At 48.8% G+C, this 14,349-nt stretch overlaps 1 protein-coding gene and 1 long non-coding RNA gene across 3 annotated transcripts in view; one reads left to right on the top strand and one right to left on the bottom strand.

Annotated features, from left to right (window-relative positions):
- Window positions 1–14,349, top strand: part of GLB1 (galactosidase beta 1) — a 75,884-nt gene that overhangs the window by 8,468 nt on the left and 53,067 nt on the right. The window contains exons 2-4 of the mRNA XM_084754539.1: window positions 9,083–9,252; window positions 12,306–12,456; window positions 13,846–13,906. Coding sequence (XP_084610665.1) covers window positions 9,083–9,252; window positions 12,306–12,456; window positions 13,846–13,906 — 382 coding nt within the window. The remainder of the gene's footprint in view (window positions 1–9,082; window positions 9,253–12,305; window positions 12,457–13,845; window positions 13,907–14,349) is intronic.
- On the bottom strand, window positions 845–3,856 carry LOC311581853. 2 transcript variants are annotated; one of them, XR_014773896.1, is made up of 3 exons: window positions 3,651–3,856; window positions 3,368–3,432; window positions 845–3,198 (listed from the first exon to the last, which is right to left on the bottom strand). It is a non-coding gene; the product is annotated as an uncharacterized lncRNA (long non-coding RNA). The 2 variants fall into 2 exon arrangements; XR_014773895.1 differs by having other exon boundaries at window positions 3,368–3,856.

Raw genomic sequence — 14,349 nt, 5'->3', positions numbered from 1 at the left:
CGGATTGCTGTGAGTTCGAGGCCAGCCTGGTCTATAAAAGTGAGTCCAGGATAGTCTAGGATACATAGAGAAACCTTGTCTTGAAAAACCAAAAAAAAAAAAAAATTTGAGGACATCTTTATAATGTATATTATTATTATTACTATTATTATTATTTTTTTTTTTTTTTGGTTTTTTGAGACAGGGTTTCTCTGTGTAGCCTTGGCTGTCCTGGACTCACTTTGTAGACCAGGCTGGCCTCGAACTCACAGCGATCCGCCTGCCTCTGCCTCCCGAGGGCTGGGATTAAAGGCGTGTGCTACCATGCCCGGCTTATTACTATTATTATTTTTTTTTCTGAGACAGGGTTTCTCTGTGTACATCAGACTGGCCTCAAACTCACAGAGATCTGCCTGCCTCTGCCTCCCAGAGTGCTGGGATTACAGGCTTGCACCACCACCACCCAGCTTTATTTCTATTTTTAATCATGTGTAGGTCTGTGTGTCTACACACACATATATGTGCACATGAGTGCAGGTGCCTGAGAACACCAAAGGCCTGGGGCTGGAACTGTCGGTGGATGGCTGAGATGGCCTGACTCAGTCCTCTGTACCACCAAACTTCCTATTATCCCTTCTCTGGGTTCCTATTTTTATAATTAATTTATAGTTTTGGGGTTTTTTTCTTTTTTTTCTTTCTTTTTGTGTGTGTGTGTGTGTGAGAGAGAGAGAGAGACAGGGTAATAAATAGCCCTGGCTGTCCTGAAACTTTCTGTAGACCAGGTTGGCCTCAAACTCACAGAGATCTGCCTGTCTCTGCCTCTCCAGTGCTGGGATTAAAGGTGTGCACCACACCCGGCTTCCTATTTTCATTATTTATTTATTTTTGAATTTTTGAGACAGGTTTTCTCTGTGTAGCCTTGACTGTACTGTACTCACTTTGCAGACCAGGCTGGCCTCGAACTCAGAGATCTGCCTGCCTCTGCCTCCCAAGTGCTGGGATTAAAGGTGTGCACTAGCACGCCCGGCCCCTATTTTTATTTTTAAAAACTACACATTTACCCTCTCCCCCTCCCCCCCCCCTAGATGAAGGACAGAATTAAGCCGATCACTGGCCAGGAGTGCAGGAAGATTAGGATCTAGCCCCAAAGCATCCATCAGTCTCTGGGTCCTCAACTGCTATCCTCTGTCCCCCGCCCCCACCCCACCCCCATGGCAGCATCCTCTTTCTAGCCAGTCCGATAGGACATGTATTCATAAGCAAGGTTAACAAGCTCGGGTGTGGGCTAGAGTAGGCATCCGCAAATCCTCCCCAGGGGTATTGGTTGCCACCCTGGACCTCAGTCAATTCGCTTCCCCCTGTGGCCACCTCTGCCTCTGGGCTTCCTCTTTGCTGTGTGACCTTAAGGAAAGCCCTCCCAGCCCCACTCCCCTTTCCACAGCCCTGGGTTGCTAGTGGACAGGCTGGGAGTTTTTCCACCCAGAGCTAAGGTGCCCCTGTTGAGCTCCACAGGCCCCTGGGGTGGGTTGACAGGGACCACGGAGTCTGAGTGGAGGCCCATTGGGTTGGAACTTCCTAGCTTTCTCTCAAAAGCTCTGGAGGCCGAGGTCTTGCTCACTTGGATCGTAAATGACCCTTAACCTGTGATGTCGCCAAGCTGCTTTTACTCTTTGTTCAAGTCCGGGAATGTGTACCAGGGATCAGATATATTTATTTTTAGCATTGAGGACTAGAACTCTTGGAGATGTTCAAGTTACTGTGTTATGGTTAATGTTTTGTTTGAGTCTTTAAGATGCTTAAACCAAAAAAAACAAAACAAAAAAACTCAGCCCACACTGGTCAGTATTAGACGCCCGATTGGTCTCAGTCTAAGGGTGTTTTTTGTGTGTGCTGCCATTTTGTTTTAAATGTCCAGTGTTACATGCATTATGTATATAGTGGGGGTGGGGACTTCAGGGGCCTGAACCTCCGATGTGGCTTTGCTTGGAATTTTGTGTTTCTGTGGCCATGCACTTTGTAATCGCTACCGCCGCCACACCCTGCAAGTGTGAAATAAAGTCATGTCTACATGATGCCATTCAGTGTCCATTCATTCAGAAGGGACAAATTTGAGAGCTCTTTAACTCTTTTTTACATTTTAATTTAGTATAATTTATTCAGAGTAATTTGAGTTTTTTAAATTGCTGGAAGTTTAGCTACCTTCTTGTCTTTCCTTCTCCTTTTGCTTTCTTTGTCCTCCCTTTCTTCCCTTCTCTCCTCTTTTAAAGAAGATTGTTGTTGTTGTTGTTGTTATTATTATTATTATTATTCACATCTGTGTGTAGGAGCACATGGAGGCCAGAGGCATCGGGTCCTCTAGAGTTGGGATTACAGGCAGTTGTGAGCTGCCTGATGAGGGTGGATGGGAACCGAACTGGGGCCTCTGGATGAATGGTGGATGTTCTCTTTATTCGGAGCCACCTCCCCACCCCCCTCCCCTCCTCCTCCCCCTGCCTCCCATTTTCTGATGACCTTATATGTGCCCCTGGTGCCGTAGCTCATGAGGAAGCTGGTGTTTAGGGTGGATCCTCTTGGGTCCTTCAGTGTTGAGAGGGATTGCTTTGGAGCCCTGAAGTGGATCTTAGCTGTGAAGGTGAGAAATGACCACCTGTCCTTTTTTTGGGGGGGGGGGTGGGTTTCAAGACAGGGTTTCTCTGTGTAGCCTTGGCTGTCCTAGACTCACTTGGTAGACTATGCTAGCTTCGAACTCACATCGATCCGTCTGCCTCTTCCTCCCGAGTGCTGGGATTAAAGGCGTGCGCCACCACACCTGGCCTGACCTCCTGTCCTTATGTTTCCTACCTCTGCCGCTACCTTCCTGTTCCTTTGAGAATTACTCCCTGGTCCAAATAGCAAGTTGTTGTTCGTGTATCAGGTGAGCAGGGCCGCCTGTGGGTGTCCTGTGAGCTGCTTCTCTTACTGCTGTGACAGAAAACCTGACGAAGGCCACCTATGGAATGGAGGGTGTATTTGGGCTCGCTTTTTCAAAATTATTACATTTATTTGTATGTGTATGTATATATGTGCATGTTCACGTGCATGTAGGTGCGTACATGCTACAGAACACACATGGAGATCACAGGACAACTTTTGGAAGTTGGTTCTTTCCACCATGTGATTCCTGGGGATGAAGCTCAGGTTGCCAGGCTTCGTGTCAAGTGCCTCTACCTTCTGTGCCACCTCGCCACTGGCCCTGTTTTGCCTCACAGTTGAAGAAGATACAGTCCTGGTAGGGTATGTGTCCTGTGAAGTATGGCCATGTTGCGTAAGCAATCACGAAGCAGAGAGGGAACAGGAAGTAGAATTGGCCCATAAAACCTCAGTGGCGCACCCTCCATCAAGGGTCCACCTTTTAAATGCTCTCCAGCCTTCCAATTAACACCATAGTCTGGTGACCTGATGTTTGGACTTTGCCTATGGGTGACATTTCACATTCAAACCAGACCAGATGTCCTAACAGTCATGGTCTCACGAGACACAGAGCTGGCTGTAGCCCTGAGGCGAGAGAGAGAGTGGGTATCTCTTCCTGCCTGCTCACAACAGACTGGTTTGGAAAGATTCTACACGGTCAACAAGCCAAGTACTGAAGGCCGTGTTCTCTGTTCTTACGATAACCCAAACCCATGAAGTACCTGCGCTTAGAGCCACGCGGCTATACACAGCCCGCTGTTGTTCGCCACAGGTGGGGCAGATGGACTTGGATGGAGGTGCACCTTGTAGCTAATCTTCCAGGAGAAGTGTGGTCTCCTCCAGGTTCTTTGTAAAAGAAAAGATGGAGAATAAAAAGTTCCAGAAGTTTCACTGCATCCATAAAAGCCTTTGTTATGTGGTGAGAGTTCTGCTGGTCGTTAGGGAGAACCAATGCAGCTTGGTCCCGGTTTGTGTTCGAACCAGGGAAGTAATGGTAGGACACATCCTTTACTTCTGGGACCCATTGTGTGAAGGATTTGGGCCTTCCTGGGGGTGACATGGCAGAGTGATGGCCTCTCACATTTCATAGTACGAGTGGCTTAGACTGTACCAACGGTGTTCCGAAGTCCCATTGTGCAAGCGGTCACACTGTAGGGTCCTTCCTTCAGGGGATCCACTCACCCCTCCCTTAAACCAGTGTGTCAGGGCACTGGAAAGAGGCATCTCCGCTTTGTAGTGGCAGGCAACATCAGCCTTTGGCCATCTCAGTGCAGGGGGATGCTGATTTCCAGGCCTAGGATCACAGTTGGGAACTGTGTCCCCCAGCTTTTGACGTTTACAGCGGTCCTCATTGATAATGCCAGGACCGTGTCGTCCCCAGCAATGGAGGGGGCCCAGTCCCCATTGATAATACCAGGACCTCGTCATCCCAAGCGATAGAGGGGGCCCAGTGTCATGGCCATATCTTTTGTCGTCACTCACCTACCAAGGACACGGCCTACTGTGGGGTTTCTAAGGTTACCAAAGCCCTCCTCACCATGCATTCCTTACTCACTGAAGGCGCATCCTCCGTCTGCTGAGGCATATGGTCAGACAGTGGGTTCACATTTGTCTCCATCTTTACATTGCTCCGTCCCTGAACCTACCACTCCATTGCTTCCCCAGAATCATAGGCGCTCCCGCCATCTTCCCTCCCTTCCTGCAGGCTAGTGCCATGTTCCTGTCCAAGAAGCCGTTCCATGAGTTTAGGGACTAGAGCTGATGATATCTGAGTCAGGTGAATACCCAATGCCAGCACTCTGTGCCCTTTGCCCCAGTGTCCCACGACCATGGTTAAACCCTCAACCTTGCTTCTCTGGGAGGAGACGAGGGCTTGTGTGTAGACACCATCACAGAAGTTCATGCTGCTCAAAGGATGCCCTGGGTGGCTTGAACCTGTCAGTCTGTCTCTGCAGAGCTTCCCACCCTGCGAAACCAAGCCAGCCAAACTCTCGGTCTGTCTAGTTCCTGGCCCAGAAGAGCGAAGTCAGTACCAACTTGTGCGTGAGGAGAGTCTTCAGCAGGTAGAACTTGCTGTGCAAGCCTGATGACCTGACTTCATCACAGAACAGAGGCGAGAGAGAACGGGCTCCACACTGTCCCCTGATCTCTGAATGTGTGCTGTGGCACACGCACGCAATGCATGCTACACACACACACACACACACACATTCATAGGCCCCACACTTATACACACGTGCTCACACACACAAACACACACATGTACTCACACACACATGCAAGTTTTACAAATAAACATCCACCAGGTGTGCTGGTACACGCCTTTAATCCCAGCACTCAAGACACAGAGGCAGGTAAGCCTGGTCTGCAAAGTGAGCCCAGCACAGCCAAGGCTATGCAGAGAAACCCTGTCTTGCCAAAAAACAAACAAACAAAACAAACAAACAAACAAACAATCAAAAAACACCCAACAAAGAAAAAACCCCAAAACATAAAAAATAAATTAAACATCCCAAGTTGTTCCCTCTAACCTGGACCTCTTCTCTACCTGGCATGGCATGTGTTTCGGGGTACCCTTGCTCACCCATTAAACACTAGCTGTAGAGTCTGGTTGCTACTCAACAGCTTTTAAAAACTCCAGATGCTGACCCATTTATAGATTTCTCACTGCTCTGACAGAAAACACGTAAGGGTTTGGTTTGGTTTGGTTTGATCATGGTGTGAGGGTACATTCCATCCTGATGGGGGAGGCACCATGGCAGGGGCGTGAAGCGGCTTGTCACATTGGGTCCACAGTGGCAAGAAAGAAATGAATGCAGCTACTCAGCAGGGCCCTCAGCCTAGGGCCTCCCACCCTCAGTGAAAATTCCCTGGAGCTGGGCGCAGTGGCGCACACCTGTAATGCCAGCACTTGGTGAGGCAGAGGCAGGCGGATCTCTGTGAGTTCAAGGCCAACCTGGTCTACAAAGCGAGTGAGTCCAGGACAGCCAAGGCTACACAGAGAAACCCTGTCTCGGAAAACAAAAACAAAAACAAAAACAAAAACAAAGAAACCCACAAAAGAGAAAACTCCATGCAATCTCCCTCACAGACGCGCCATCTCAGTCACTGTTCTGCTGCTGTGAAGAGGCGCCATGACCAGGGCAACTTATAAAAGAAAGCATTTGACTGTGGGACTTGCTTCCAGTTTTAGAGGGTTAGCTCCTACGCCATGCCAGGAAGCCTGGCAGCAGGCAGGCATGAGTAGCTGGGCTCACATCTGGTCCACAAGCACAGGCAGAGAGAGCTAACTAGGACTGGCTTGAGCTCTAGAAACCGCAAAGGCCACTCCTAGTGACACGCCTGCTCCCTTTCTAAACAGTTCTACCAACCGGAGACCAAGCATTCAAACCTATGAGGCCATGGGGGACCGCTTCCATCCAACCGTCAAACTTACCCAGAGCTCTCTGTTCTTGGTGACTGACAAGGTTACTCATCACGTTAGGCCGTTCCTGGTACCGCTTGTCTTAATTTCGGTTCCTCTGGAAACAGAACCTAAAACACAGATTTGGGGGCAGGTAGCGAGAATGCAGACAGGACCACAGGAGTGAGGGGAAGGGGAGAAGGAAGGCCAGTTACCACACACCTGATTTTCTAGCCCAAATTGCAGTGACCGGCCAGTCTCTACTGCTAGGACAATGCTTCTGTAGGTCCTCAGTAAACTCACTCTGCAGTCTTGGGTCTGTTCGCCTCTTTCCTCAGCCTCCTGGCACTTGTGACTAGTTCCTATACACCAAGAATGTGCTTTTTCTAGAACAGTGCCCCACCTCTGCCCCATCCAGCCTCAGCAGCAGTAAAGCAGTATGTATGCTATCTATCTTCGGCTCTCATGTTATGATCCAACGTGAAGTGCCCAGTCCCACCTAGAAAATAGCCCTAAGTCCTCACTGATTTGACTTTAGTGATGCCACGAAGAGGCAGAGAGCTAGACCTGAGGTGGGGACATTCTTAAAGTCCAGTGATCTGACTGACAGATCAATGGAGCAGTCAGCACCCTAGGTGGATATCAGGTGATGTGTGACCCAGCGCTCTCACCATCGCTTCCAGATGTTCCAAAGCTACCATGGGCTCTGGAAGCTTAAAAGTGCATGTGGCGCCTTTAATCCCAGCACTCGGGAGGCAGAGGCAGGCGGATCACTGAGTTTGAGGCCAGCCTGGTCTACAAAGTGAGTCCAGGACAGCCAAGGCTACACAGAGAAACCCTGTCTCAAAAAACCCAAACAAACAAACAAAAGTGCATGTGGCAACTCCACGATTGTAGGCAGATGGATGATAGGCAGATGGCTTCTAGTGTCCCTGCCCTGGTGGGTGCCTGTTGCCCGTTGCTTCCTGTCTTTGTCCACCAGGGTGCAGTGTTCCACCCTGCCTAACAGTTCTGATGTAAACCCCAAACTGGGTTCCTCAAAATGTTGACTCTTAGTTTGACACTTCAGCCAGTTTGTGTAACGCCACACTGCGTGACAGGCATTTCAGAGGTGGTACTGTGCTGTGTGCAATGCCCCGGTTTGTGTCCTTGGCTGGTCTACTCCTTGCCCACGCCCCTCCCCCACCCCCCATTCAGTTCAACTCACAAACTGGATTGTGTCCCACAGCTTCAAAAATAGTGCTTTAAAGTTCTCTCCCCTGCTATCCTGGTAGCTATGGATGAAATGGAGAGTTGGGGGTGGGGGCGCGGCAGCACACGCCTTTAGTCCCAGCACTAGGAGTCGAGGCCAGCCTGGTTTACAAAAAAAGTTCCAGGACTACTACACAGGGCGATTACACAGAGAAACCCTGTCTAGAAAAACAAAAAAAACAAACAAAAAAAAGAAAGAAAGAAAGAAAAGAAGAAAAGAAAAAGAAAAAAAGAAATGTAGACTTGGAGGGGACACTTGCCCAGGTCATCCTGGGACGCGGAGCAGCAGCTAGGATGGACATCCACGGACCTGTTGCTTTGTTCATTTGAGACAGGGTCTCATGTAGCCCAGGCTAGCCTCAAATTCTGTATGTAACCAAGGATGGCCTTGGATCCCTGCTCCTCTTGCCTCCACTTCTCAGGCACAACAGCGCCAGCACCTAATGCACTGGTTTGTGCCCTGCACTCGGAATGGTCTTGGTGATCCCAGCGCCTTTCCTGTTGAGCTGATGTGTGCCCTACCCCCCACCCCCAACCCCTCCCCATGCCTCACACACAGCACAGTGGATATAGTCTCAGCTCCTGAACATCTATGGGCTCCCAGTTTTTGGAGCAGACCCAAAGGACATAGACTCCTCAGTGACTGTTAGCCAAGTCACCTGTTGGCTCTGGTTCCTTAACAATTAAACTTTATTATAAATTTATTAAACAAAGGTATACTCCGTACAACCCGACTATCCTAAACAGGAGGGAAAAGAGATTAAAGAGAGCAAGAATGAAACCTTCTGGGCATCAGTTCCGCGGGGCGAATCCCTTGGCGGAATTCTCCGGGAATCTCCTCTTCCCGACAGAAGTCCCCACACTCCTCGCCGGAACTCCAGCCTCTTTTCCTCCACTGCTCCCCTTGCTCCGTGGTCAGGAACCCCTGATCTCTCTCACTCCAATTCCCCAAAATCGTTATCCTCCTAATCGATGGTCCTTTTCGCAATACAATACCCTGGGCAGAGTTGCAGGAGCCTGTCTTTTTTTTTTTTTTTTGGTTTTTCAAGACAGGGTTTCTCTATGTAGCCTTGGCTGTCCTGGACTCACTTTGTAGTCCAGGCTGGCCTCGAACTCACAGCGATCCGCCTGCCTCTGCCTCCCGAGTGCTGGGATTAAAGGCGTGTGACACCACACCCGGCTCTAGGAGCCTGTCTTTTGTCTTGGGCTGAAACTTTCCCTCTCTCTGAGTCTAATACCTTTATCTCTGTGGGGTCTCAGTGGGGTCAAGCCACCCAAGACTACTTTCACCTTGGGCCCAGCCTGAGGCAAGGTCACATTACTTCCACAATCACCCTGTGTGCTGGGCTGAGCATTGAGCAGCGGCCTGTTTGATACCCCAGAAAATGATACATCAATCATTATATAACTTAAATGGACAGAAAGTCACCTGCCCCACCCACAACTCCAAGGCTGAAGTAAAGGTCCATATTCTCACGGGGTCCTTTCCTTGCCCTGCAGAATGTCTCCCGGAGGACATTTGAGCTTGACTACAGCCACGACCGCTTCCTCAAGGATGGGCTGCCCTTCCGCTACATCTCGGGAAGCATTCACTACTTCCGGATACCCCGCTTCTACTGGAAGGACCGGCTGCTGAAGATGAAGATGGCTGGGCTGAACGCCATCCAGATGTAAGGAAGGGCCCATGGCTGAGACACCCCAACACCCTCCCCCCTAGCTGTATTTCTCCCTTACCAGCTATTGCATCGCTCAGAAGCAGGAGAGAGCCCTGTGTGGACCTCTGAGGGGGCTCATTAGGAGCGTGACTGGCCTTTCCTCAGACAGTGAAGCACTTCTCACTTGAGCGTTGTCATCAGAAATAGTAAAAACAGAAGTCAACTTGAAGAGGCAAAGGTAGGAGGCCAGTGAATGGTTCAGAAGGTGGAGATGTCTGCTGCCAAGCTTGACAGGCCGGGTTCGATCCTGGGGACCTTCATGGTAAAAGAGAAGAACAGACTTCTGCAGGGTGTTGTCAGACCTACACAATGTACATGTTCGAGGGCGCACACACACACACACACACACACACACACACACACACACACACAGAGGAGGGGATGAAGGCAGGTTATAATGAACTTCTGGTGTGGGTCTATTTGCGGCAAACATTATGACCCTGTAGCTCCTAAAGCTTAAATGTCTGCCACAGTCACGTCATTGGTGAGACGTCCAGTGAGGAGCTAAACGTGAGGGAGTCTAGAGGCAGCTGTAGCCGCTGTGAGTGTGGAGGAAATAAGCCTTGTGCTCAGGTTTATGGAACCCAGCTTGTCCTACTGGTTTGGTTTTTTTAAAAGATTTATTTATTTATTATTATGTATATAGTGCTCTGCCTGCATGTACACCTGCAGGCTAGAAGAGGGCACCAGATCTCAGTATAGATGGTTGTGAGCCACCATGTAGTTGCTGGGAATTGAACTCAGGACCTCTGGAAGAGCAGTCAATGCTCTTAACCTCTAAGCCATCTCTCCAGCCCCTGGTTGTTGTTGTTGTTGTTGTTGTTGTTGTTGTTGTTATTATTATTATTATTATTATTATTATTATTATTATTATTATTATTATTATTATTTTGGGCCAGGCTGTAGGTTCACATCAACAGGCATTGTCCTTGTTTCCTCTGATGCTGGGAGCTGACTAACTGGGAGGCGAGTTGGGGCAGCTGACCACTCTGGGTTTTGCAGAGCCCATGTGGATTGCCAATAGCAAATTTTATTTTATTTATTTTATTTTTGGTTTCTTGAGACAGGGTTTCTCTGTGTTAGCATTGCCTGTCCTGGACTTGCTTTGTAGACCAGGCTGGCCTCGAACTCACAGCAATCCACCTGTCTCTGCCTCCCGAGTGCTGGGATTAAAGGTGTGTGCCTCCATGCCTGGCTTGCCAATAGCATCTTAAAAGATAAAAGGTGAGAAAGCCTTAGTGGGTTTGGTAGATACCTAGGGGGAGTACCACTTACTATTCTGTCTCTTATATTTTGGGTTGTGAGCCTAGCCTTTAACTTAATGGCTGAGCCATCTCTCCAGCCCTACTATTCTGTCTCTATTGTGCCAGGGAGAGTCTCCAAGTTCACTTACAGTAGCTGACACATGGAGTCCCAGTGGGCTGCGGCTGATGGTTCCAGGGAACCCAGGGAATCCAGGGGAAAGGCTGTATGTGGGCCTCCTCAACAGAGCCTTTGTGCTGAGAATGATGGCTCAGGTACAGATGATCAGTCTCCACCAAAGCTGGAGGAGCTGGTTGGGTTTGGGTCATTCTATTTCCTGGCCTAGCATTCCTGACAAGAGTCTTGTGCCTTGTAGTGGTTGGAGATTTTCCTATGGTTTCGTTTTCAGTGCTAAGAGCCAAATTCAGGCTTCTGCACACTCTGGGCAAGAACTCTATCACAGGGCTACATTGGTCTCTAGACTGGGCGGGGGCTTTGTTTTGTTTTTTGTTACCCATGTTTTGTATACATGGATGGTTATACACCATCTGTATGCAGTACCCTGAGAGGCCAGAAGAGGGAGTTGGATCCCCTTGACTGTAGTCACACACAGTGGTGGTGTGAGTTGTAGGAGCCACATCTAAATCTCCTGAAAGAGCAGCAAGTGCTCTTAACCACTGAGCCATCTCTCTCTCTCTCTCTCTCTCTCTCTCTCTCTCTCTCTCTCTCTCTCTCTCTCACACACACACACACACACACACACACACACATTCACACACACCTTTTAAACATAGGCTCTCTATGTATCTCAGGCTAATGTAGAATTCACAGTCCTGTCTTAGCTTCTGAGTGCTAAGATTGTAACAGGTAACCGCTACGCACCACATCTGGCTTATTCTTACTTTCGTTAAAATATTTATTTATTTATTTATTTTTGAGACAGGGTTTCTCTATGGAGCCCTGGCTGTCTTGGAACTCTTACGTAAACCAGGCTGGCCTCTGAACTCATAGAGATCCACTTGCCTCTACCTTCTGAGTGCTGGGATTAAGGCGTGGGCCACCACACCTGGATATTACTCTATTCTTCACCCTCAAAGCTAATCTGGTCTCCTCCCAGTGCACATCCCAGAGATACTTGCACTTTGTAGCATTCCTTGCTCCAGTTCCTCTCCTGATGTCCCCTGGACTTTTTCCTCTAACTCCTCCTCCCTAGGCTGGCAGGAAGTCCAGCCCTAGTCTCTGCCCCCTGCTCATTGATTGGCTATAAGTTGCTTTATTGGCATATCAGGGGACAAATGGAGAGCAGTGTTTATACAACATTGAGTATTGAGTCCAGCGTCTCCTGTCCAAGTACTAACCTGACTTGGCTCTGCTTAACTTCTGAGGCAACCTGACGCCTCAGTGTGGCATTGCCATAACTGTGTATTAGTCCTCAACAATATCCCCACTCCTTTTTTTTAAGAGTTTTTTCTTTATTATACGGTATTTATTTTGTGTGTGAAGTGTGCGCTGTAACATGTGTGGAGGGCAGAGGATGACAGCATGTAGAAGCTGGCATTCTCTTTACACCAGTTGGGTTCAGGGATTGAACTCCTGGGGTCAGACATGGCGGCAGTTACCTTTACCCATGAGCCTTCACACGGGCCCCTGTTCCACGCTGACGCCTGTGTTGGCAAATGATCTTAGAGCCTGGGCTCCCTACTCTCCCCTCCCCGTGGAACTCCCACCTGTGAGAATTTCAGTTGTGTGTGTGTGTGACTTCATAGGTATGTGCCCTGGAACTTCCATGAACCCCAGCCAGGACACTATGCGTTTTCCGGGGACCGTGATGTGGAGTATTTCATTAAGCTGGCTCATGAGCTGGGACTCCTGGTGATCCTGAGGCCTGGGCCCTACATCTGTGCCGAGTGGGACATGGTGAGTGTGCTGACACAGGGCTCTGCCTGCCCGGTAGGCGTGAGTAAGGCAGGAGTGGCTGATGGGGTCAGGGTTGGGGTGGGGGTCTGGGCAACGCGGATTAAGGCGACCTAAGACTGGAAGTCTAGACCATGTGGTGTTGGGACTGTTCCCCTAGGGAGGTGCCAGGCAGAGAGGAGCAGGCTGGACCCAGAACACGAGGGCTTCCTCTTAGCAATTCCCAAGATGCTGGCTTCCTCCGTAGGAGGCACGGAATGGTCTTCTTTGCCTGCCTTGTGGAGTGGTTATGAAATTATGAGAAGCTGTGCACGTTAAAAAGAGCTTTGGGGTGTAGCTCAGTGGTAGGGCCCTTGCTAGTCTGTACAAAGCCACGTGGCCAGTTACCAGCGCCACAAAACCACACAACAGCAAAGAAACTAAAATATAAGGGAAGGAAAGGAGGGAAAAGAAAAATAGACTGGAGTGATGGCTTAGCACTTAAGAGTACTGACTGCTCTTCCAAAGGACCTGGGTTGGATTCCCAGCACCCATGTGGAATCTCACAATCTAGCTCACACTGTAACTCCTGCTCTAGGGGATCTAGTGCCCTCTTCTGGCTTCTAAGGGCACAGCATGTATGCACATGGTACATAAACATACATGCAGGTAAAACACCCACACACATAAAAAGTAAATAAATGGACAATTATTTTTTTTTATTAATTAATTAATTATTTTTTTTTTTTTGAGACAGGGTTATCTTAGCCATCCTGGACTCCCTTTGTAGACCAGGCTGGCCTTGAGCTCACAGAGATCTTCTTGCCTCTGCCTCTTGAGTGCCGGGATTAAAGGCACGTCCCATCACGCCTGGCTTGGACAGATTTTTTAAAAAGATTTATTTATTTACTATTATGCATACAGTGCTCTGCCTGCATGTACACCTTCAGGCCAGAAGAGGGCACCAGATCTCATTATGATGGTTGTGAGCCACTCTGGACCTCTGGAAGAGCAGTCAATGCTCTTAACCTCTGAGCCACCTCTGCAGCCCCTAAATGGATAGATTATTTTAAAGAGGAAGAGAAGGGGGAATTTTGCTGGGTATGGCAACTGTGCCCATAAACCAAACCCTTGGGAGGAAGAGGCAGGAGGATCAAAACTCTGAGGCCAGCCTGTGCCCTGTAGGGATTTCAGCTTTAGGCTTAGCTACATAGTGAGACTCTGTCTCAAAACAGAAGGAGAGGCATCTTGATTCTCAGAACACTATCAATCGAGTGGCATTAATTTCTGCACTCCAGCTTCCCAGAAGCCCAGGTCATTTCCCCCTGTCTTTCCCTTCCCTGCTGGCAGCAGTCTCCTAGCTGTTTTCATAAAGTGGACAATCTAATGGCTTTTGTTGGTTTCTGTCTGCAGGGGGGCTTACCAGCATGGCTACTAGAGAAAAAATTTATTGTCCTCCGATCTTCTGACCCAGGTGAGTTACTGAAGCCCCTTAAAAGGATTAATTATAGGATATTGGGCAGTTTATATCAAAAGAGCGAGACGTTTGGGGGAGGGTCCTGTATAAACACCGTTTAGTGGGGTGTAAATCACCCGTCCTGCGACAGTGAGTATGTAGGAGACACACTGCTTCCTTTGTAGGCCTGAGCAGATCTCACTGATAAATAGGTCGCTCTTTGAATTCGCAACCTGGTTGGCGGTTAACCAACTGGCTTCAACACTTGCTTTCTCTTCCTACACACTTAGTATATTACACAGCCGAAATGGCAGGGCTGTTTCTGGGCTGATATCACTAGATTTCTTGGTAGCCATGTGTCTTCTGTTTCTTTGCATTTTCAGAGCTGTTTGTAAGTGACAGCTTTTTGTCTTTTCATGCCACGAGAGATTATTTTAGATGAAATACCCTGAACAGCCCTT

Source organism: Acomys minous (assembly GCF_964271855.1).
Source record: "Acomys minous genome assembly, chromosome: 13".
Taxonomy (NCBI): Eukaryota; Metazoa; Chordata; class Mammalia; order Rodentia; family Muridae; genus Acomys; species Acomys minous.
Note: the sequence above shows the minus strand (reverse complement) of the source record. Positions and strands in the feature narration are given on the sequence as shown.